This window comes from Gopherus evgoodei, chromosome 16, assembly GCF_007399415.2.
Source record: "Gopherus evgoodei ecotype Sinaloan lineage chromosome 16, rGopEvg1_v1.p, whole genome shotgun sequence".
NCBI lineage: Eukaryota > Metazoa > Chordata > Testudines > Testudinidae > Gopherus > Gopherus evgoodei.
The window spans coordinates 9699615-9725456 of NC_044337.1; the positions used below are offsets into that span (position 1 = coordinate 9699615).

The window sequence follows — 25842 nt, forward strand, 5'->3', positions numbered from 1 at the left end:
AAGAGATTGTGACCTTTCACAGCTCCTGTCTCTGCAGCCTCATAGATCTTTTCAGCAAGACACTGAAAGGACACAGGGAAAACTTAGCAAAAAATGTAAAAGACACGTTTTTTCCTCACTACGCTCAAAGCTGCGTAACATAATAGTAAAACTGTAGCAGCAATAATAATAAAACAAGCAAGTTGCATTCCCTCATAAGCCCCTGCTCTGCCTCATAAGATCCTAGCAGTACTCTCTGGTTTTTGATAGCACTCCTGGCTGGTTTTTCAGGACCTCACTTTTTATTCCGAGAAGTGGGGGAAAGGTATATCTATAGCTAAATCAATTCAGTCAGTGTGTTCTGACCTAGATTCAATCATTCTGAGCAATAAGCTGTATAAATTCAGAGGCCCAAACACAGCAAGATCAAATTTCAGATGAGAGGTCTAGTTTGGAAGTCTGGCCAACTCCCAGTGCAGGGGGAAGAGAGAGAGAGAGAAACCAACCCATTGGAAGGAGGTAGCTAGGAGCAGCGTGGAGTTTGAGAGGGTTCAGAAACTGTGCCCCATTTCTCTCTCTTGCTATTTTTCAGGAGAAATGGAACCATTTATTGTGAAATTAGAAGTGCTGTGTGTTTAAAAAAGATATTTCCTTGATTAAAAAAAAATACATTTCCCCTTAGGCAAGACTTCAGCTGCAACAGAGCAAACTAACCTTTCGAAACATTTCTTTAACAATAACAACAATTGCCCACTCTGTCTTCTCTCCATGTTTTTAATGACACATGGCTGACCCCCTTTAAGCCGCAGTCCATTGGATCCCAAACTTTCAAAGTAAGAGTCTCACCTATTCAAAATAATAAAACTCAGAGACATCCGGGTTATGGCTAAGTGCTGGATTATGAATAAAGCTTCCAATTTCAAGTAAGGAGTTTAGAGACTTTCTGAAAGAAGGATTGAAATCAACAGGAGCCTTTCCAGTCTCTTCAATCAGGCCCTCACAGTGGGAATGCAAATCGCTGCATCACGACCATATTCCGCCCACCCCCTCCATCAAAGAGTTTGAATGAGTGAATGTTATGGGGAAAGGAGTGTTAAGACAGGCATCAAAGAAGCCAAGAAATGAGCAACTGCCCAGACCTCTGGGAGTTAGCTGCTGTCTTCTTGCTTCATGTATTTACCCAATCCAAGATGAACTTAGAAAGAGGAATTCTTTTAAATTAATTCTTAACCAGATCAGAACCTGCATGTAGGTTTCCCGTTCCCTTCAGCAGAGCCTGCCAGGCTGTCTTGATGTATTTCCCATTTGGGCTGTCCTTGATGGTAGAATCCAGCTGATCACATACAAACATGCACTCTCTCTCTCTCTCTCCGGGAACTGTTTCTCTACCCCTCTTTCCCATTGGCCCAGGTCTTATTTGATGATGTCACTTTTGTTAGAAATTTGCTTCCCCAATATAAGATTTTCCTCCTTCATTTTCCTCAAATAAATACGGATATTTTTGCCTCTCATTTTGGCTTCAGTCTGCAAGAAAGGTTCTTCCCCTCCCCTCAAGGAGAATTATTTTGGTTGGGGAGAATTGTACCCTTGGATATACAGATGCTTATAAACTTGGGTGAGATAATTTGAATACAGAGGTGAGAGAGAAGAGGAATATACCTCCTTTTAGAGCAGGGGTAGCCCACCTGAGCCAGAGAAGGAGCCAGAATTTATCAACGTACATTGCCAAAGAACCACAGTAATACATCAGCAGTCCCCATCAGCTCCCCTCTCCCCCGGCTTCCAGCGCCTCCCACCCACTGGCAGCTCCACTGATCAGCACCTCCACCTCCCTCCCGATCAGCTGTTTCGTGGTGTGCAGGAGGCTCTGGGTGGGGAGGGGAGGAGTGAGGGCCCGGCAAGCTCAGGGAGGGGGCGGGAAGGGCTGAAGTGAGAGCAGAGCCAGTGGCAGAGCCAGGGGTTGAGCAGTGAGCACCCCCCAGCACATTGGAAAGTTGGCGCCTGTAGCTCCAGCCCCGGGAGTCGGTGCCTGTACAAGGAGCCGCATATTAACTTCTGAAGAGCCGCATGAGGCTCTGGAGCCACAGGTTGGCCACCCCTGATTTAGAGGTTCACACAACTTTTATTTTGGGGGTGAATGCGTCTTTCTCATTGTCATGAGTTGGTCACCCTAATGACTGAGAATAAAAGATGCATTCCCTCTCCCTTTTAAAAGTATATATTTAGAGTGGTATTTTAAGAGACTAAGGAGGTTAGGAGCACAAGTTCCATTGAAATTCATTAGGATTTCTGCTCCTAATGTCCATAGGCACTTTGGAAACTCCAACCATAATTTATAAGGCATTTATGGAGTGTTTATAAAATGGCATTCCTTATTTTTCCACTGATTTTCTTTTTCCAGTGCAGCTGACAGTGGGACTTTTCAGCAGCGGTACACACCACTGCTGGTGGCATGCTGCCAAAAGGACGCATACGGTTGTCACATGACACCCTCAGAGCCGATGTCATGGGCCTGATTCTCCTCTCAGACTAGTTCTACGCTAATGCAGCTCCACTGCTTTCGGTGACATTGCTCCTTATTTACACCAGTGCAAGAGAGATCGAAAACAGGCCCATATAAGAATTTGTTTTTATGTCCACCCGATAGACACTATAGTTCCATGAAGATGGATGTACGGTGATTACTAGGAAAAATGAATGGTTGCCAGACCTGGGTTTGAGATACTATGGTTATTTCATTTTCATGGTGCAGGGAATGAATGTGATGTCTTGCTTGCCCACTGTTCTTAAGTGCTGACATTTTCATGGCAAACACTGTATGCCTTGTTCACAAGAAGAGCTGGGAATTTCCTTCACTTTGTCATGGATTTGTTACTCTAATGGAAACTGCGGCTTCACAGCTTAGGCAGATACCTTGGTCCAACTGCTAGAATTCCTGGTTTCCCAACAGCATTTCAGCTTTACAGTTCTCCACTGATTCCTTGTTTATAATGAAGTTTCCCCTTTGTGGGAGAGCCAACGATATCTTGTTTTATGTGGTTCTCTGGTACAGGTACTGCATGTTTTCTTGTTAAATAACTATGTCACCACTGTGTGTATTTTATAGTTTGAAGAAAGTACATTTGCTTTTCCCAGTTTCATTGAACCTCGTTTTATTACTATCAACCTCACTGGAGCAGCCAAGAACCAGCCTATGCAGGGTGGGCTGTGTTTTTTACCCCTTCGAGTTATGTCTATGTAATGATACACACATACATATAAATCTATGCCTGTATACACATATGCACACTTAACAATTCTTTATGTCATGGACAGTGCTGTAGACAAAATAAACTCAAATAAAATCATCTCCAAACTGCTTCTCAGCTCCCTGAGTGCAATAATCGGGATCTGAATAACAGACCCACAGTTTGTTTAAACATGGTTTGGAAACCATGCACCCTCAGCTCCTTCCACAGAAGTGCATGACCTGGCATACCTGAGCCAGCATAAACCATTCCTCAACAACATGCAATCCCCGCCCCTCACCCCTGCCCTAAAAAAAATGCCTTCCATCTGAGAATTCTCTCTCCGGTGGGCCAACACAACCCTCTCAGAAAGGTGGCCTCTCTCTCCTTTCAAGCGTTCACTCGAGTCTCTCCTGCTCTCTTTTTCTCCAAGAAGAAATTACTAAGGAGACAATCATTTGCAAAAGTGTAAAAAAAAACCGAGCACCTTTCTGTAGTCCCTCCTGTTATTTTCTTAAAGAGAAAACAAAAAAGAGTGCCCTCCCCCTCGATCTCAGACTTATTGTTGTTTAAGGTTCCTTTTCTTAACTCATTCTGCTATAGTTCCCACCTCTTCTGCTTTTTGTCATTCTACGCAATTGCAGTCAACCTGCTTCTGGTGAAATTACTCAATTTCTCAGAGAGCTGTTAATCATAGAAGTCTTGGCCAGTGACTTGTGTTATAATTCAATGGAGTTTTAACCTTCGCCCTGTTTTGGTAATTGGCAAACAGCATCATTTGGCTTTTATTAAGCTGGAAAGTGGTGCATATTTTTTTCTCTTCTACACATTTTCACAGGGAGGAACTGCAAGGCATTCAGTTGTTAACACACACCTCCCAAACACTGCTTAGCTGTCATGAGGGTTTAGAGGTGTTTTGAATGCTTGAGCATTTTGAGGTCTTCATTTCAGCAGAAGTCTCACTGGACATGATATTTCACAGAGCAGGAGAACCAGGTGGAAAACTTTCATGAAGACCTGGTGTTGGAACCCAGGGGTCCTGACACCTGCCCCACCCTGCTCTAACCACTGTGAACTATTCCCAACTACTTTGGAAGCAAAGTGGGGAATAGAACCTAGGAGTCTGGATAACCAGTCAGTGGCCGTCAACAGTAGGCTATGCCTCTCCTTCCCTTCAGTTCACTCAGTTTTAGACCCAAACTTTTTAGAAAGCTCTGAAGTGTTCAGGTATTTATCTTTCTCTCTCTCTCTCTCACGCACACACACCCCTCTACCTCTACCTTTTTTGTTTCTGCACTCCACTCTTATCAATATATACACACAATTCCCACTGCTGTCCCTCTGGGAACTGGGCTGAGTTCAGTTTCACCCAGGTCATTGAATGAACACTCAACAGCTGGTAACTATTTCTGATCACTATCATGGATAGGATTTGAAGCAGAGAGCCATTCCAAATCCCCTGACCCATCCAATCCCCTCTGTCCAATGAATTCTGATATTTGCCTTATACATATTCAGAACTTCTGCTTCAGAACAAAGAAAGCGACAAGATGTTAGCAGAAAGCTGGAGAAAAGAAACTAAAAAGACAACAAGATTTTCAAATCTTTCTTTGGTTGAACTATTTAACTGCAACCGGCAGTGTAACTGGAAGCAGCCTCATGCATCTGCTTTCTAAAGCATTCACCGAAACCTACTTTGTTTTGAGTAAAGAGACAGAATCTGTTTTTTCTCGGTTGACAAATGCCCTCCAGGCAGACCAGAAGAAATGTCCATCTCTGCTTTTTTGTGTCCACCTCAGTGAGACCTGGAGATGATGAGAACATTAGGAACATAGGTTGAGGATGTGTATGTCTGTGTGTATGTTATGTGCATTGTTATAGAATCAGTATAGACAGAAATGTTTAAGATCTAAGTCCCAAATCTATCCTCAACTACACAAGTAGTTACATCTATGTAAAATGAGGTCAGAACTGGTCCTCTGTTGTATTCCAGGATGTATTTGTGGGTCTTTGTGCTTGCCTATACAAGTGTATTTGGCAGAGCGATCACTAAGGAAATTACTTAAATAATGAGGGTGCACAGTGTTAGGATGAGTTCTTGGACAAAAAAGTGTTTGACCTCAGGGTTGGGAAAAGATATTTGGCTGCTGTATGCTTTACAAAGCAGGAGGTGTTGTTTTGTTTTTATGTAAGGAAGGAAGAGTTCCTCTTAATTGTCATAATTTCGTACAAACACATCACCATACAGATGTTTCCAGGATCGTGTTACCGGGGCCCCCATTCAGCAGATCACTTAACTACATTCTTAAGTCCCATTGGTGTCATATACTTCCAGTGGGACTTAAGCACATGCTTGAAGATAAGCTCATGTTTAAGTGCCTTGCTGAAGCAGGGCCAATATTAGCAGAGGGGAGTTGGAGCTAAAGTTTTGAGCATAACTAGATTAGAGATGGGCAAAATGGTTCAGATAAAATAAATAAGATAAAAAATAAAATAAAAACTAACTCAGAACAGATATGAACTGAACTCACATTTTTTGTGAAGCTCAAAATACTTTGGTTAAATATGTATTTTAACAAAGTCACGTGTCTCTTCTCCTACTGGTTTCAATTGGTGCCACACTGTGAGATAGGCTATTGGTGCAGTATTAGTTCCAACATGGCTGAAACCAAAAGGCACTAGAAATCTTATAAAATCTCATATTTCTCAAGTTCTCTAGTCTGCAAAAGACGTGGATGAGTTTGGAGGAGCGCATAGTTCCCCTTCCCCGCATACTTTTCCAAGTTTTCCTGATTTGTCCAGAAATGTTAAAAGTCAACATCACAGATTTGAGTGTCAGAGCTTAGAGAGCTTTGGAGACAAGGTACTTGAAAAGATGCAGATAGTAATACAACCATCCTTATGTTTCCAAACCAGTGGTATCTTCAGAGAGATGAATCAGCAGGAATTAAGCTATGCAAAATGTTATTAGTGAGGAACAGTTAGGTTGGGCATTAGGAAAAACTTTTTCACTAGGAGGGTGGCAAAGCATTGGATTGGTTACCTAGGGAGGTGGTGGAATCTCCTTCCTTAGAGGTTGTTAAGGCCCGGCTTGACAAAGCCCTGGCTGGGATGATTTAGTTGGGGACTGGTCTGGCTTTGAGCAGGGGGTTGGACTAGATACCTCCCGAGGTTCCTTCCAACCCTGATAGTCTATGATTCTATGAAGATCAAAACCAAGTGGTCCCTAATTTTGGGTGCCCTGATTTTTAGGTGCACAGCTTTAAATGCACAGGGCGTGAGTTTGGGAGTTTAGTGAGGGTTTTGGACTCCAGCTGGTGCTGCAGGTGCGAAGCATCTCTGAAAATCACACTGAGGCTGTCTCAAGTTGGGCTCCCAAATGTAGACCACTTTTGCAAATACTGAGTCATGCCTTCTCTGTACCTTGGCTTCCCTGTCTGTAACATACCCTTCTTTGAAATCTGCTTAGCGAGCCTCATATGAACAGTACAAAGTTTCATTAAGTCATTAATTGAAAAACTATTGTCCACATTTAAGAGGGTGGATTAAAGTAGATTTGTCACTGTTTTCGCTCCTTAGGGATATATGATTTCTTGAACATGTCCTGTTTTCCCATTCCTACATGGTAGTACTTGAGAAAGGAATGGTGCAGCCCTCCATTTTGTGCTTATGGGCACGATGAGTTCTGTCTGGATGTTTTTCTTGTGGACATTTGTTTAGTTTATTAATTCTGCACTTGCAGCACTCGGGTCAGGATGACGACTCCAAAATTCATTGGGATTTACAGCTGACAGTAGCTGATACCAAACTGGAACTAGCAGCAAGAGAACCAAAAGTATTTAAATTGGAAACATTTAGTAGTGGTAGTTGTTGTTTTACAAAAAGTGAATGGTCGTATTGGTTTTTTTTTTTATGAAGTCATTCTTATAGAGTTACATGCTGAGAAAGCTGCTTGGATGAGCCTGCTAATCAAAGCATAATCTGGAGCCTCAAGGGATTGCTAAAATTGTTCCCCAGCCATTTGCTAAGACCGTTTAAGGGGTCTTGTAAGCAGAAAGAGAAACATCACAAGAAGTATTATTTAATGCTTTTGCCTCTGGCATTTCAGTTCTGTACGACTATCAATGGTCATCTGGGGGCCAGATTCTTGTTCTCACATCGACTGATGTAAATCAAGACTAGCTCTGTTGACTTCAGTGGAGTTACTCCAGATTTGTACTGATGTAAGGATGACAGAATTTGGCCCTAATTTTTCTCAGGTTTGTTCCTTCCTATGATATCCTTAAATTCAGGGTAGCATCAATATGCTGTACATTGAGGTACATCAGATATTTACTGAAAAGGGTCTATTATTTAATTTATTTTTATCTGACTTTTGTGCAAAAGGATTTAATTCTTCCTGCAAGATTGACAAAGTTCACAACCTTTTTTTTTTGAGAACAGATTTCTCCTTTTCAATATGTTGAATTATCAATGAAGTTCACTTTGTTCCTCGACAACACAACTTACTTCTCAGTGAAGCACCAAGGCAGAAGAAATTCACATACAAAATATCACTGTCCAAAAATAGAGGAAAACAAAATAACAATTAGCCTCAATGCACAGGTGTAGTTGGAACATGTAGTGAGGATTGGACAAGACATCATATTCAATATCCATTCTCTTTTAGTGGCCAGATTCGACAGACCTTATGAATGTTAAGTGGAACCCTCTTCAGTAATTAGTTCCACTCATGTCAACAAGACGACTTGCAAAGTAAGATGCTGCTCAATGTTAAGTAACGGTGGCTGCCTCTAGGACTAGTTGAGGGAGTGCTTCTAAAAGAGACTCTCAGTACCAGAGATTTCAGTTGGACTGCTTATGGAGTAAAATACTATTCGTTGTGAGTTTGGTCCTAAGTGGGAATTGTGGAGGCATCTTTCAGATGCTGCCACCTTACTCAGGCTGGGCAGCATCAACCTAGAAGAAAGGGATGGGAATTGGGCCCATGGAGTCTGCCTGAATGCAGAGGATATAAGCAGCCAAACTCATTCCAGTGAAAGGCTTCCAAGAGGCAAGGAATGGTTGAATTCCAAGAGTAGGTTACTTCCCAGGTGGGGTTGTTTCCTAGTTGGAAGAGAAATGATTTGATACAGGGACAGAAGACTGTGTCCAAGGCTGATTTGTGACTCAGTATGTCCCAAGTTCTAAACCTGGCTCCACCTCTGACTCACTGTGTGGCTTTGGGCGAGTCATTTCTCCTTTCTGTATCTCCTTCCCCAACTCTAAAATGGGATTAATTGCCCTGACCCAGCTACCTCATATCATGAGGTAGTTACTTAGTGCAGTGGTTCTCAACCAGCGGTCGGGGTCCCTGGGGCAAGTTTCGGAGGGGCCGCCAGGCAGGGCCAGCATTAGACTCACTGGGGCCCAGGGTAGAAAGCTGAACCCCCATCGCATGGGGCTGAAGCCCAGGGACATGAGCCACATCACCTGGGGCTGAAGCCAAAGCCTGAGCAATGTAGCTTCACGGACATGGGGCCCCAGGCAGTTGCCCTGGTTGCTACCCCCTTTTAGACACAGAAAACCAGTTATTGTGGCACAAGTGGGCCGTGGCGTTTTTATACTATGCAGTGGGGAGGGGAGGGTCGAAAAGAAAAAGGCTGAATACCCCAGACTTACTTAGTGTCCATACAACATTTTGGCCATGTAACAATATCATGTAAATCACTGTTTCTCAACCCGGGAGCCACTTGCAGCCGAATCAACCCCCAGCTGTAGCCCATGTGACATCCTTAGGGCCATACAGGTAGTATATCTACTGTGTGGATGCGGCCCACATAACACAGAGAGAGCTGCATATGCAGCCCACAATAGTAAATAGAGAACCACTGGGTAAATGCTAGGTTCCTGAGCTGGAAAAGTTTTCAGTAGTTGTTATGTCTGAGTTATCATAGACTGAAAGACTTTGCTGCACACAATCTTCTATGTGTCATTTAAAAACAATCATTATTTTGCAAATTGTTTTAAATATTAATATCACTTCCTGTGAGGAAACAGAGAGGTTCCATCTGTTCAAACGCTTTGTGGACAGGAAGGCAGCAACTGGAATGATCTGAAAAGACAGCATAGTACTGAGCTTGTTCTAACTGATAAGAGCTTATCACTAGCTACATACCTGGAGTTGTGTTCTTTGTGACCTGAGTGTATTAGTCTCAATCCAGTTCCCCCAAAACAGGTATCGGCATCACAAAAACACTGGCATTATTGATATGAGCTGACACTTGTAATTTCAGCAGTGACCAAAGATTGGATGGTGCCTGGAGACCAAACAATGTCCCTAAACCTTGAAGATGGTTCTTCTGTGGTAAGATTTGGTGGAGCGCTGAAGGGAAGCCTGAGATGCTGCAGTGCACACCGTTCGTGTTCTGTGTATCCTGTACAAAAACCAAATGTCATTCTCAAGCATTGACAACCTGGCCTTTTGCACCAGCATTGCACATTCACATGCACAAGATCTGTAATGTGCAGCAGGTGTCATTGCCAGCACACACTCATTCAGCAGGAAGTGCGACAATGGTGCCTACTATTCCCAGATGATTTTTGCAAAACTAGTTCAGTAGGCAAGCTGTGTGACTTGTACGTGCTGCCCTACCAATGAAGCATTTGTCAGTCTAGCATTGTCCTGCAAAAATGAACTAAAGGGGCCATTTCTTGTTTCCTTACTAGCTGTGTCCACTACTCCTGCGAAGCGACTGACTGTCAGGCGCTGCAGATTGAGAATGCTGCGCTGAACTGCACCAGTAAGGAGCTCTACAACGGTGCCCAGTGCAGTGTGAGTTGCAAGATGGGCTACATTCTGCAAGTACAGCGAGACGATGACCTCATCAAGAGCCAGGTGTGTTGGGGGGTTCTCCGAAAGGAGAGATGGGTAAATAAGACTGCACAGAATAGGAACTGACTCACACTTTCATCTAAATTTCAAAATCTTTTTCAAACATGCCTCTGCACTTCCTAGTCCCTTCCAGGCTCAGCAGCAGAAATACTGGAATGCCATAAAAAAGCCCATTCTCGTGGTACAATTCCTGGTCTGAGCCAGGAGTAGGACATATCAGGAGTGTCACAAGAAATCCTGTCTTCAAGCGATTTCCAGGTCACTGTTACAGACCCAGAAAGTTGGAATAGGTTCACAGGAGGTTCTTAAATTGAGAGAGTTTATCAGAATAGAAACTTTGGGTGACCAGATGTCCTGATTTTATAGGGACAGTCCCTATTTTGGGGTCTTTTTCTTATATAGGCTCCTATTACCCCCCACTCTGGTCCCGATTTTTCACACTTTCTGTCTGGTCATCCTATAGAAACTCCAAAGCTTTGGAGGTTGCTTCATCATCACACAGATGATAAAAAGTTGGGTCTTATTGTAGAAAGCCTTTCATGAGATATTTCCAACCACCTTACAAACAATTTAGTTGCCCCTCATGAAATGCAAGAGAGAGTGGGTGAGTATTACTATCTTCCTTTGCAGTTGGAGAAACTGAGGCACAGAAAGGCCAAATGGCTCACACAAGATCACACAGGTAGTCACTGTCAGGGCTGAAAATAGAATCCAGGTATCCTCATTCACAGATCTATGCTTGAGCTAGTAGCGTATGCTCCTTCCCAAGAGCCAAACAGCTATAGCAAGATTAGCTAGATCTATAGCTTCTATATGTCTTCTTGTTTGAGAAAGAGGCCATTTACTCTGTAGAAACATGTTCTAATGATGGGTGAACCTCAAATGTTTCTGAAATGTGGATAAAGACCCAAATGTTTAGATAGTTATTCTGACCTTATCTGATCTTATTAGGTCTGCAAAACTGAACTGTGAATCTCACAAGCACGAGCTTTCTGGTGAGATTTCTGGTGTTTTCTCCTTTGTCTTGGCCGGATAATGTCACAGGCCGTTCCTCTTTTGCAGCATTTCATTCCGTCTGCTTCCAGCCAGAACCTGACAGTGCAGAGATGCACAAACATGAACTGCAAGGGGGAAAATGTATCCAGGTTTTTCAGATTAAAAAAAAAAAAGGGGGGAGATGTTTCAGATCATGATAAGCCTCCAGTCCCACAAGTGCATGTGTTGGCAGAGAGGGCAAAGGGATGGGGAAAACTGTTCATTTGTTTTCCGGCTTAAACAAAACCAAGAAGGGGAGGCAACACCACTTAGGAAATTTTACATTACTTTTGTTCTGGAAATATTTATACTTAGTTCCTGGAAATCCTGGTGTGTGTTGATAGCATGGCAAAGTGTTCATGTGTGTCACAGGAAGCGTGGAGTGTGTGCGAATACCTTTTAGCAGAAACCCTGGAGAATCCTCCTTGGAATCCTTTTTCCCACTCCCACCCCCAAATACCTGACACTTGCTACAATCTGGTGCATTCCAAAGCCAAACTATTTGCTCTTCAGAAGGATTTTTGTGAGCGCCAGGCATAAGTCATCCCCAGGCAGGGATGATTTTTCAGTGCCCAGAGAGGGGGCTGAACTTCATCAGAGCTGTGAAAATCACTCCAGCTTTCCCTGCAGTTTCTGGGGAGAGAATGAATGTGGGGGCAGGGAAGTTGTCCCATGACTCCCACATTCAGAACGTCTCTAGACTCATGTTAAGGTTGGGGGCAGAGCTTTGGAGTTTTTCTCTTCCCCCCTCCCCATACACACACACACTGGTTCCCTCTTCTCAGGCCTGTTTACGTAAAACCATTTGGGTCCTGCCTGCAAGACCAACAGTGCTTTTGTTACGGTGTTCCACATGGGCACTTTTTTCAGTGGTAGGGGAAGCAAGCGTGTGTTGCGGGGGATATAAAGGAAAACAGCCACACTCAGCAGCTTGTCTGTATTTGTAAAATACTGTGCTCTTCATAAGATCAAGGAGGGGGAGACAAAGTGGAGGGGAATGAGTCAGCCCTTTCAACTCAATTACAAAACAAATACAGGACCCCATGAGCTGGGCCTCTTCCATCGAAATTGGCATCAGCACCAGAACCTTAGCTCCAGCTGAGCATTTTTGCAGACTAGAAAACAAAGTCTCAAACAAGCCTCAATGACTGACTAGGGAAATAGTTGGACTAGATCTTTACATTGAGAACACAGGAATCCACAAAGCAAATAAAACAACTAAAATTGTTTCACCAACACCATATCACTTAAATGGGAAAAGTCCCTAATGGGGAAGATTGAAGCCAATTATTACTGTATGGTTTTGATCAGAGAACCCTGGTTTCAAAGTGTGCTTCCCCCCTTTCCCCCCCCCCCACCGAGCATTCAGCACTTGATCTGATTCATATGACACAACTTGAGATGTTAATTCCACTAGCCAAGGAGAGTCACTGTCTGCCACAATGCTCTTATCCAAACCCTGATCCACCCCACACTTTGCTCTCAACAATCCTCTCCCAAAGAGCGCCCCTCCCCCCCAAAAACCCACCCTAGGCCAAAGGTTCTCTGCCTTTGTTATATTTTATGCATTCATTGTAGTGTGTATGTGCGCTTTGATGCCTCAGTTCAGCAGAGTTAAGCATGTGCTTAAATTCACCCCTCTTCAGCCAGGCACTTAAGCACATGCTTAAAGTTATGCATGTGCTTAGGAGATCTCACCATGCTTTGCACAGGGGTTCTTTATTTCATTGCAGTCAGGTGCTTCAAGCTGGAATGTGGGTTATTTTCACACAAGAAATAAGATCTCTGAGAAATCCTGGAATTTAATTATCATGGTTTCGATTCCTTTTATTTATTTTTTTCCTTCCTCAATTGCTTCCCAACTTCCAGTTTCTCTTCTGATGACAGTAGTTCGGAAGTAAAATGGGATGTATGGATTGTTGACTATCAATAACCAATGGCCTTTTTTGCCCTGGATGGAACCTCTGTATTTGCACAGTGGTTTTTGTGCAGAACTGGAAACATGCTCCTTGTGTTCAGCTGAAGGAAACTGGAGAAAGGGAGAAGGAAAGCAGTTTTGCACACGCTGGTATTCCATGATGTTGGCTAGGGAAGGAAATCAGGCATCTGAAAGAGAGTTGTGAAGATCTATAGCCTTCTTGGTGGGAGGGACAGTGAGGACTGCCATGCTGATGAAAATGATTGATGATCACACCCTGATTTCAGCTCCAGAGCTGAATTTCTCATAGACATTTTAAGGTGAGGCTTTTTTAGGGACTGAACAGAGAGAATTCCGGGGCAGATTTAAAAAAAAAATAAAAAGATTTAGGAGCACAGGTACCATTGACAGTCAATCTCTATCATCCCTTAGGCACTTCTAAAAAATCTCCATCTCAGTGGCTAAAAACTATTCAGCCTTTGGGTCTGGGTTAAGTCCCGGTCCTTACCCATTCCTAGCACATGAAAATAAGAATGTAAGAATGGCCTTACTGGGTCAGACCAAAGGTCCATCTAGCCCAGTACCCAGTATCTTCCAACAGTGGCCAGTGCCAGGTGCCCCAGAGGGATCGAACGCAACAGGTAATCATCAAGTGGTCCATCCTTCTAGCAAACAGAGGCCAGGGACACCATTCCTGCCCATTCTGGCTAATAGCCATTGATGGACCTATCCTTCATGAATTTATCTAGTTCTTTTTTGAACCCTGTTATGGTCTTGGCCTTAACAACATCCTCTGGCAAGGAGTTCCACAGGTTAACTGTGCATTGTGTGATGAAATACTTCCTTTTGTTTGTTTTAAATCTACTGCTATTCATTTCATTTGTTGATCCCTAGTTCTTGTGTTATAAGAAGGAGTAAATAACACTTATTTACTTTCTCCATACCAGTCATGGTTTTATAGACCTTAATCATATCCCCACTTAGTCGTCTCTTTTCCAAGATGAAAAGTCCCAGTCTTATTAATCTCTCCTCATACGGAAGCCATTCCAGACCCCTAACAATTTTTGTTGCCCTTTTCTGAATTGTTTCCATTCAATCAGTGCTCTATTGAGGAGGGGGGCATCTAAGGGAAAGCTGCGTCAGGTGACAGAACCCTGAATACCGTGAAGCCATATTCAGTAAGCACAGGTACAGCAGTGCAATGGCTATTTACTGTATCTATCTCTCAACCTCACTTAATCATATCAACGACAAAAGAAGCTCTGTGTGCTGATGGGGGCTAAATTCTCAATGCACCTTTTCCCACATAGGGCTGTTTTCAATTACCCATTACATCCATTTCTTCCTCTAGCCATATTTCATTTGGTCCCATCTTCATCTCTCTTGTTCTTCTTTTCCTCCCTCCTCTCTTCTTCTTTCATTACCTTTCTCCTCTTCCCCCATCCCCTTTTTGTCCTTCTTTCCCTAAAAGCCCCAGTCGCCTGGTTATTTCTTGTCATCTCTCCTTCTGGATGCCACTGCTGCTCCTTCTGCTGTGGTTGCGAGGTATTTCTTAAAACCCAGCAGCTCCTTAGTGTTGTGCAAAGGCATCATCAATCATGCCAGGCAAAGAAAGCACCGCTCATGTGGGTTCAATTAGCGACACAGTAAGTGGGCAGCAGTGGAAGAGTACTTAGAGGAGAGCACACAGCTGTTCATTTTTAAGGAGAGGAAACTTCACACGTGAAACATCTATCGAAGAAAGAGCAGACAGGTCTTGGGCAGAGGGAAGGGGACGTGGATTCTTTTATGATACTGGAGGAGTTTTAGTTCCTTTAATCTGCACCAGACACTGGGAAACTGTATTTCTTTTTTTTCAGTCTCTTCCTATGTAAGGCTCGTTTTGGAAGGCAGAGGAGTGAGGGAAGCAGGTGCTGGGGATGCCAGTCAGAGCAACACAAAGTGCCCAAAGTGACAGCTAATAAACCCCAGGCTAAAGCCAAGTGCTGCATGGGTGCTGCCTGGGGCTGTGTGGACTTGACAGGTCTCACCAGCTAAGCAGGCTTGTGCCTGGTCAGTACTTTAATGGGAGAACTGCAGGAGAAATCATGGGTGCTTCTGGCTATGATGCAGCTGATGATTCAGGGGGTGGTGCTGCCCCCTCTGAGGCAGCACTGATTAATGACTCACTGTGGAATTAAGGAATGCTCCGCTGCTGGATCTGCCATCTTTTGGATGAGGTCCTGGCCACCTGTGGCCTTCACAGAGCCTTTAGCACATTTTGCAAAAAGAAGGCTGTAAATGCTGGCTCTCTGGATACATTTACTCTAACTCTGGCAATCTAAATTCCCTCTGCACATTGAAAGGAATAAGTTTAGCTTGCACTTTCCTTTCCTGAAAGCCATGCCTGTAATGTTCTGCCACAAAGGTATGTGCGTTTCAGTGTTCATTAAAGTAATGATAGTAGATGCTTTAAAGAGTACAGTATCAATGACCTTGAAAACCAAGAGTTCCCGCCATACAATTTAGGGAACAAATTGCTTGAGAAGCCAATGATCGCACACTCTGATATGTTATTTTTTCTACAATGGAACCGTCTTTTGATTATGATGTGCACTGGCTGAAGGGTTTGAAGTATTCTAGCGATTCTTCTTATCCTGAAGAGGATGATCCTACAGGTCTGGGGAAGTTCCACTGGAGGGAAGCCTAGGGCCAAATTCAACAAGAGATTGAATTTTCCTGTTACACAGCAGAGAATGATCATGCCATATCAGGATCAGGACAGAGGCAGCGATACGTGCAGAACAAGTGCACTGCTGGCAAGTGGTGTCTTCTAAGCGACAGGGCAATAACCCATTCACTTACCATTTCCCACAGGCTGCAGCTGGTTGCACCTATACTATCTGACTAATATACAAGACAACTACTGCTGAAGCCCTTCAGGAATTGCTAGCTAGTGCAGTGCACACTTGACTACTTCTTGAGCGGGCCTGCATAAATGTATAACACCTGGGCTCAAGTTTCTATATTATTTCCCTGTTTGTGGGAGCAGTTCAGGGTGTTTGGAAAATGTTTTTAACACTCTTGACTGGTCTGGGGCGTGATTAATGAAAAGATTCTTTAAATACGGTAGGAGCCAGGAGAAAGATAAAGGAAAGTGTAGATCCTCTGCTTAACGGGGAAGAGAGCTAGTCACAGAAGACATCAAGAAGGTTGAGGTGTTTAATGCCCATTTGGCTTCAGTCTTCACTAAAAATGGTAATGGTAACCAATACTCAGCAGAATTAATATTAACAACAAGGGGGAAGGAACACCAGCCAAAGTAGGGAAAGAACGGGTTAACAAATGTTTGGATAATACTTAAAGGACTAGCGGAAGCAATCACAGAACTGTTAGTGATTATCTTTGAGAACTTCTGGAGGATGAGTGAGGTCCCAGAGGGCTGGAAAAGGGTAAACATACATAGTATCTATCTTTCAAATGGGGAATAAAGAGGACCTGGGGAATTACAGATCATTCAGCCTAACTTCAATACCTGGAAAGATACTGGAAGAAATTGCTGGACAATCAGTTTGTAAGCACCTAGAGAGTAATAGGGTTATAAGGAATAGCCAGCATAAATCTGAAGAACAAATCAAGCCAAACCAACTTAATTCTCTTTGATAGTTTTACTGGCCTAGTAGATGTGGGGAACCAGTAGACGTGATATACCTTGATTATAGTAAGGCTTTTGACACAGTCTCACATGACATTCTCATAAGTGAACTAGGGAAATGTGATGTAGATGAAATTACTCTGAGGTGGGTGCACAATTAGTTGATATACCATACGCCAAGAATAGTTATAAATGATTCACTGTCAAATTGGGAGGGTGTTTTGGGTGGAGTCCCGGAGGAGTCAGTCCTGGATCCGGTACTATTCAATATTTTTATTCATGACTTGGATAATGGAGTGGAGAGCATGCTTCTAAAATTTGTGGACGACACCAAGCTGGGAGGGGTTGCAAGCACTTGGAGGACAGGATTGGAATTCAGAACAACCTTGACAAATTGGAGAATTGGTCTGAAAATCAACAAAATGAAATTGAACAAAGACAAGCGCGAAGTACTACACTTACAAAAATCAAATGCACAACTACAAAATGGGGGATAAATGGCAAGGTGGTCAGATTGCTGAAAAGGATCTGGGTGTTATACTGTATCACAAATTGAATACGACTCAACAATGTGATGCAGCTGTGGAAAAAAAGGCTAATATTCTGGGGGATTGTCATGGGTTACACTACTCATCATTGGGGTGCCTCCTTGTGGCTGTGTCTGGGGTATAGCGCTGCCCAATCTTCTATGTTCTGCTCATGCTACAGCTCTTTTCTTGTTCCAGGAATTGCAGTGCTTCCTCCTTGTGAGGCAGGATACTCCCTCTTCATGGCTAGGCCCTCCAGCCAGGTTACTGTGTTTTCCTTCTTCCAGAGAATCAAAGTCTCACTGGACTGGCTGATCAGGTATCCTACCCAGCAGTCCTCCAATCCAAGGCAATGAAACTTCCCCAATGGCTGGTAAGAGAACCCGGGCCCACCCACTGCTCCAGGTTCCATCTTAGGAATCCTTGAATCAGCAACCAATGTCTGTACTGTCCCAAATCTTTTCCTATTCCACCCCATCAGTTTTCTGCTCCACAACCCTTCTGGGTAACCCATCCTTCAGGGCCAGGATCCCAGGGCTTCTGTCTCCTCCTTTCCCTCTGTAAGCCCAGAGAGTGACTGCAGGCTTCCACTCTACAGCCCCCTGTCTGTTGCATACTTCCTGGCTTTATATTAGCCCTACCTGCTCCCTGCTCAGCTGGACTCCATCCTCATCAAACCTAAGTCTCTCTCAGTTGTGGCCTGTTAGGTTACTTAACCCTCTGTGAGCCACATTAATACTTTTCAGGCCTGTCATGTGTAAGCTACACTACATAATTGTCCTGCTCTACTGGACACTAGTGAGGCCTCAGCTTGAGTCCTGTGTCCAGTTCTGGGTGCCACATTTTAGGAAAGATGAGGATGAATTGGAGCAAGTCCAGAGGAGAGCAACAAAAACGATGGAAGGCTTAGAACATGTGACCTCTGAGGAAAGGGGAAAAAATGGGAATGTTTAGTCTTAAGAAAAGAAGATCGAGGGGGGACCTGATAACAGTCTTCCAGTATGTTAAGGGCTGTTATAAAGTGGACAGTGATCAGTTGTTCTCTGTGTCCACTGAAACTAGGACAAGAAGTTAATCTGCAGCAAAGGAGATTTAGGTTAGATATTAGGAAAAACTTTCTAACTATCAGGGAGATTAAGCTGTGGAATAGGCTTCCCAGGGAGGTTGTGGAATCCCCATCATCGGAGGTTTTTAAGAACAGGTTGGAAAAACACCTGTCAGGGATAGTCTAGGCTTTCTTGGTCCTGCCACAGCACAGGGGCCAGGACTTGATGACCTCTCGAGGGCCTTTCTAGCCCTCCATGTCTATGATTCTATTGGAGAGGCTGTCTCTTCCTCTATATCCTCTCCCAGAAGCAAAGGTCAACTAGGAAGTTCTTGAAGTTGGTTACTAAATTAGAACACCCCATACCCAGCAGCTGGGATTCCTGAGCTGACCTCTTACTCCTTTGCGATTCGCTTCCGTATGCCTTCTATCAGAGCCTGAGTCTAGTGTCCTTCAGGGCACAGTGCCAGAGGCATGTATTTGATTAGGCATTTGATTAACAGCTTTTATTCTGTGTTTTAATCTCTGAAATTGACGTGCCGAGCAGCCATGGCCGTAGGTTCTATGAAAATTAGCACATAATAATAATGTTTCTTATGGGAAACAGTGGCTTCTGCTCACCATGGAGCCACGCAGCCTGGAGTGCAAAACCATATGCTGCATTGTGGTAGCAGGGAAGACTGCATGTGATGTCTCCCTGGTCTATAGAGACGAAAGGCCTGATTTACTCACTCTGACTGAAACATGGAATGGGAGCTGTAGTTACTCAACCTCTGAATCAGGCCCTGAACTCCTTCATTAACCCACGTGTTGTCCATTGAAAATAATGGAAATCTCAGTGGTTGAGAAATGCCCAATTTCTGCTTCTGCTCCAAGGACTAGATCAGAACAGGCAAGAGGGGTGTGTGGGGATGTTACATACCTGAACATTCATCTCTTCACTTTTCTTCTATGGAGTCTCACATCGTAAAACAACATTCCTGTAGTACAGACATCTCCAAGTAATTTTCTATCTACAGTCTATAAGACAATTTGGAAAGCAATGAGGATAAAGACCTTAGGAAACACATCCTCTGAAAGTAATGTCCATAATGTCACTTTGCCTTAGGCTCTCCATGGATCCTGGTATGTTACGCTCCAGATCAATAGGAATTTGTTTTGTTTTGTTTTGTTTTTGTCAACAGTGCTTCCTATGTAAAGAAACTTGGTGACCTGGAAAAGGGGTTCCGTGGCCACTTAGGAAGTCTCCAGTCTTTGGGACTGCTTTTTCCATTCTGAATACAACCATATATCAAAGGGAGACAGGTTCAAACTTCTGTTGAAACCATTAGGGTGTTTTGGCAAAAGGGAATTCCAGGTCCCTTTGATGTGTGCTAGAAAAATTTCCCTTGCTTTTATAAACCCAGATCAATGCTTGGCATTGCAAATCTCCTGTGACTGTGCCAGCCCTGAATAAAATATCCCCTAGAGGGACAGGGCTGCTACAGTTCAGACATATTTGTGCAGGTATCTTTTCTTTCCTGCTCTAGCTACCTCTTGCTTTTTGGTCTCTTACGTCTCTCTTCTTTCTCCTCTCTGTTCCATTCTCTGTTCCCCCGGAAGGAGTTATACTCTTGGAATGGCCTTCACTGGCTTCTAACCATGTTGCTTTTTCAAAAAATTAAAATATTGGCTGTGTTACTTATTCTGTTGTCTTCACCCCCATCTGTCTGTTTTTTGTAGTAAATTCATAGTTTTAGCAATGGAAGGATGGCTCCCTCACTTTCTGTCTTCTCTGCTATCTAGGGTTTCTGGATATCTGATGCATCTCTGCAGGACATTCCTGCAAGCCATTACAGGATGGCCTTGTGGTCCAGGCACTAGGTGGCATTCAGGAGATCTGAGTTGAATTTCCAGCTTTGCCACAGAAGCTCTGTGCACACTTTGCCACGTGTGAACTTTCTGTGCCTCTGTTCCCCCATCTGAAAAATGGGGATAATAATATTGCCTTGTCTCTTACTATGGGCATGTCCAGTGCCTGCCACAGTGGGGCCCTGATTCCATTTGACATCGCTAGGTCCTGCCGTAGTACAAGTAAATAATAATATGCGGAGTTCATGGATGACAGTGTTATTAGAGTAACTGTGAGCATCTCCAGGAAATGGAGCACAACGTGCAGGACCTTGGGTGTCAGAGCACCTTACAGCTTGATATGCAGCCTTGTCCTGGGTCAGGCACAGCAGCTGTTTCACCAAACATACAGCCGTAGCTAAGGAGTGGAAGTGAAGAAGAGATTCACATCCGGTGGAAACTGGAGAGTGAGTTGAAGTTGGAAAACAGGAATAACTCCAGTTCACATTCAGCCGGATACAAGGGTTAACATCCCAGTAGCAGAAAAATCACCAAAGGTTCTGTAACAACCACAGGTTATTAGGACTTCCCTTCGAAGTCCCATCACCATCAACACAGCATTTTGGGGACACTGGATTGGTGCTAACTCAGAGGGGAAAATATCCCCTGTTGACTTACTGACACCATTTCCTTAACATCTCAATGCTTTTCTGAAGCCTTCGACCCAAGCGCTGGTGATGAGGCTCAGTAATTGGCTTGTGAGACCTGATAGGATAGCAAACATGAGCAGCGGTTAGGCTGTGGGTGGCTCTTAGTGGGCACTGGCAGCTATTTGGTTATTCTTAGGTTTGATCTTTCCCCTGCTGGCTGTCATGTCTTTGGCCGTGTGTCTCTTTCAGCTGGAGTCCAGCATCACCGTGACTTGCACAGATGGGAAATGGAACAAACAGGTGGCCTGTGAACCGGTGGATTGCGGCATCCCAGACCAGTACCATGTCTACCCAGCCACATTCGACTGCAGCGAGGGTACCATCTTTGGAAAGAAATGCTCTTTCAGTTGCCGACCTCCGGCCCTGCTGAAAGGTATGGAGGGCATTTTGCCACAAGTTAAGGTTCAGTCTGTAAAAGACCCAGACAAGTCATTATTAAGATTATTATGATTATGATTATTATTATTCCATGGGGTTGAAGCATGAAAAAGAATGAGGGCAGAAAGTTACCCGCCAGGTTTTATTTATGCTGGAAGTTAATTTCCCCTCCTCTTTCTGTATGTTGTGAGGGTTTATTTAATACCTTGTCCCTTGATGACTGTGGGCTGGAAACTATAATGAAAGCAAAAATTGCCTCCATAAAATCAAAACTTTAAAAAGTAATAAGAATAAATAGAATCAGAGCAGTGACTCCTCTAGGCTGGCTCTCCTCACTGGGAGGGAGAAGAGGATGTTTAATGCCAACAGTGAAATGTAAAGCTAACAGCTCTTCCTGGGGTGTGCAGGGAGAGTCAGGGGACATAGGGTGGGATTTTCAAAGTGCCTAAGTCCCATTTTTAAAAATCACATGGAAATGTAGGAGTCCAAATCTCAGTGAAATTCAGTGGGACTCAAGCTTCTAAATTCCTGTGTCACTTTTGAAAATGGGACATTGGCTCCTAAGTCACTCGGGCAGTTTTGAAAATGTTGCTCCAGCACCAGCATGAGTCTCATCCCCGTCTCTTGGGAGAGCTGTGATGTATGTAGCTGGAAGCACTTTCTTTATTCATTCTGAGCTACGTAAAGAGAGTACAGATCAAAGGTCAGTTTCTGAACCTTTACTCATGTCGAATAGCACCTTATTCCACAAGTGGTCCCGTTGACTTCTAGTAGACTAGCAAAGTGGTACTCACTGTGAATAAATATCAAAATCCAGCCTGACAAAAGGAAACCTCTGGGCATTGATTATTATTACTGACATTTAAAAGAAATCCTCAAAAGTTGTCGTCAGGCTCACACATGCCAGGAAGCCAGAAGCTGTACAGAGGGCTTTGTCTGGAATGAGGAAGGAGAGGGGATTCCTCAGAGCAGATGGCAAGACCGTTGGAAGTAAACAGTGAAAGGAACAAACACACCCCGAAAAGCCCTCTAAGTTACCCAGAATGTTCCGCAGGGGCTGAATCCTGAAGAGGTGCTGAGCACTTGTAACTCCTTCCAACTTTGGTAGGAACTGCTGATGTTCAGAACTTTCAAGATTTGACCCTGTGGCAATATAGAACATTTGGGAATCTCAGGATTCGTCTCGCTTGTTCACTGCGGTACATTAGGTCTGCCTTTGCGTCCACACCCCTGTGAGGGGGGTGCTGCTGGATGGATCACTGGAGTAGATGTTCCAGATGTGATCTCAGCTCCATCTTGTACTATTTCCTTCCTGCCCCCATCAAGCACAGCATGTGACTTTGATCATTCATAAATTAGGGGTGGAGCCAAGTGGGGATTCTATCTCTCAACTCCTTCAGACTTTAAGGAACTTCATTGGATGAAACCCAATCAAAACACTGCATCTGAACTTTGGAGAGTTCAGAGCTTATGATTTTGGCCCAGCTCATCTCACAGTCTAAGATGATGCACTGGACATAAGGGTCCCCGGGGCTTTTGAACATCCCAGAATTAACTGGGCACACTGATTGAAGCACAGCTGAGGATCTGCCCCCTGAAATGTTGTCAGTGCCCAAATGGGGCATGTTTCCTTGCTCTGTCTTCTTCCTTCCCATGTCTCCTCTGTTTCCTATTCCAGTCTCCCCTTTATGCTTCTTTCCTTTATTTTTAATGGCAGCAGAAGACTTCAGCCTCCCGCCTCCCACCATCCATTGGTGCACACTCAATTCCCTGAGGGATCTTTTCCTGATCCTCTTCTCTCCTGCTGCCATCCTTCTTCCCAGCTCTCAGGACATCCCATCCCATCCCCTTCTCTTCTGCCTTCCCTGCCTGGGTCTACTAAATGTTACTCTCCAAAGTAACACATTCTGCTCCTTTCTTTCCTCCTGCTACTGCCTTCCTTTCCCTGATGAGTGCCTATCCCAACTTCCTGCTGCTTCTGGAGTCCTCACCACTGCAATCTCTACCTTCTCACCACTGCCTGGTCTGATCCTGTCAATACAGCAGGAAGGCATTGCTAACTTGAAAGAACTTTGAAGGCGAGTTGACTTGTAACCCGCCAACACTGAATTAATCCCTAATGTTACTGTATATTTAGGTACATGAGATTCAAGGCTCTTTTGTATGTATGATGTCAGCTCATCTGGTAGTGCTAATTCTGCATTCCAGATGAGGTTCATGAAATACCCTTAATTTTGTGGGAGGCTAGACTAAATTCTTCATTCATGACAAAATTGTTGAATTCCTGCTTTAAGTGCAAAACTCAGCTCAGCCTTAACTACATAGCCACAACCAACACTTCCATAGTAAAAGATAAAGCTGCCCATGTTGTTATATATCATCTTATTTTTATCAAAATGTCTTTTTTATTATTATTTTGCACTAACATGGGATCCTCTCCAAAAGGAAGGTGGCATCTAATTGGAAACAACTGGGGGGGGGAGGGGGCGGAAATAGTGGGCTTAGTTTTAAATGTGACAGTCGCTATTTTATTCAAATTCAAGGGCTGCACATATGTTCAGCACAAAAGGTAAAAATGGTCACATTAAACGCTGCAGAATAAAATAAGTCACAAGTGACCGGATCCTCAACTGGTGAACACAGTGGAGCTAGGCTGATGGACACTAGCCCTTGGTTTGCTCAGCTCTGGTGTCCAGTATCATTGTACTTTTGGAGTGTAGCTATCAAAGCAATACGGTGGTGCCCAAACTTTTCCTGTCACCCCACCCCCATCAGCAATGGAATCTGTCTGCACCCCACCCCCACTGCAGAGGAGCTTGGGCTGAAGGCAGAAGTGGGGATTGGAGAGGAGCTGGGGCTAGAGGCAGGGGCAGAGGGAGAATGAGGGCAGAGCTGGCCTGGGAGCATAAGAAGGGGCAGAGTGGAGCTGTGGATGCAGCCAGAGCTGGGCTGTGTGGTGCTCTCTCTCTGTACCCTGTGGGGGCTGGTCCGGGCCCCTCCTCATGCCCCCCAAACCTTCCTCTATGCCCTCTTAGGGGGGCACGCCCCAGAGTTCGGGGACCACTGCGATAAAGAAATCATTTCTTGCACAGTCACAGATGGTGACTAATAGGCTTTGCCACTGAGCTTCTGGAGGATGGAAGCTGAATGACTCAGACCTAATTCAATCCCTGATGCCATGGAAGCCGCTGTTTGTAATGTCACAGTTGATCACTGTGCAGTAGCAAGCATGGTCTCACCAGTGTAGGACTGCAGAACCGCTGCGTGAGTCAGACAAGAGAAGCAGGCTGATGCTATAGGAAAAAGCTTTGGATTTCATAAAAATACCTCAGCAATCAGCCACAATTACCAAGGGAAGAAAAAAAGCCACCGATGGTTTAATGAAGGAGGAGGGCTTCTCTGCATGCCTTGCTGTGCTCTAGGGATTCCTCCATTTTTCCTCTCTCTGAATCTCAGCTTTGACATCTCATGTCACAGCTCTCAACCTTCCAGATGAGAAAGACCTTATGGGACTCAGTTTGGAACTTGTCAACATGAGTGAAGCTCCCCGCACTGTTTCTGCAGCACTGGATTGGGGGGGTGATTGACTATTAGGTCTTCAAATGGTTATTGGCTCACAGCTGAGGGATTTAATTTTTTTTAGACTATGCTTGTTCCTTTCTTACATACAACATGAAATGACAAAGAAATACAAAACATACTGAGCCTGATTCATCCTGGTGTAACTCCAGTGAAATCAGCCAAGGGATGAATGTGTCCTACTGTATATTTTACCTTTCAGATATTGGCCAACCAAGCTTCCAAAGGAAAACAACACTTCAGTTGTTAATAATAATGATAATCATGTTCAAGTAGTAGTGCCAAAGGACCAACCCATTGTGTTAGGAACTGTAATGCAATACAGATGGTCCCTAGCCTCCAAAACCTCCAGCCTAATAGACAGGACAGACACAAAGTAGGGAGAAGCGGTTTCACACCCAAGCAGAGTGAAAGGATGGCAGCAACACCATGTTGGTGCCATGGTGTGTGTGTGTGTGTGTGTGTGTGTGTGTGTGTGTGTGTGTGTGTGTGTTGGGGTAGCTCATGAATGGTTTTGCAAACAAGCAAGCAGACTTTCCGTGCATGGATATTTTCAAACAGAAAAGACATTTTTGTTTTATTTAGATTAAGAGAAACAACAGAACAGGAAAGAACAAAGGTAAAGTATCCATGGAAGTGCAGACAGTATGTCTCTTGTGTGTCTCTTGTGTCACAGCCTGCCCTGAAAAGAGCACAGAATGGCTACCTTGTCTCTGTGGACAGCGGAGTTCTTAGTTATTTAAAGGTAGAATACACAGAAGACAAAAGCAGAAAATATACATAGCTCACTTTGACATGCAAATCAAGGAATCTTTTGATCTGTTCTATGGGTTACGATACCCTAACAAAATAGCCGTGCCTAATTTTATTAAACCTGTCCACTGTCCTCTCCAGGAAACAACAGCAACTTGACGTGTATGGAAGACGGGCTGTGGTCCTTCCCCGAGGCCCTTTGTGAGCTGATGTGTCGAGCTCCATCTCTAGTTCCCAATGCAGATCTTCAGACTGCCCGTTGCCGTGAAGATAAGCACAAAGTGGGCTCCTTTTGCAAGTACAAATGCAAACCGGGTTACCATGTTCCTGGCTCCTCCAGGAAAGCAAAGAAG

General features: G+C 44.1%; 1 protein-coding gene across 1 annotated transcript in view; it reads left to right on the forward strand.

Annotated features, from left to right (window-relative positions):
- PAPPA (pappalysin 1) overlaps nt 1-25842 on the forward strand; it is a 217566-nt gene that overhangs the window by 146234 nt on the left and 45490 nt on the right. The window contains exons 14-16 of the mRNA XM_030535942.1: nt 9915-10083; nt 20969-21152; nt 25631-25841. Coding sequence (XP_030391802.1) covers nt 9915-10083; nt 20969-21152; nt 25631-25841 — 564 coding nt within the window. The remainder of the gene's footprint in view (nt 1-9914; nt 10084-20968; nt 21153-25630; nt 25842) is intronic.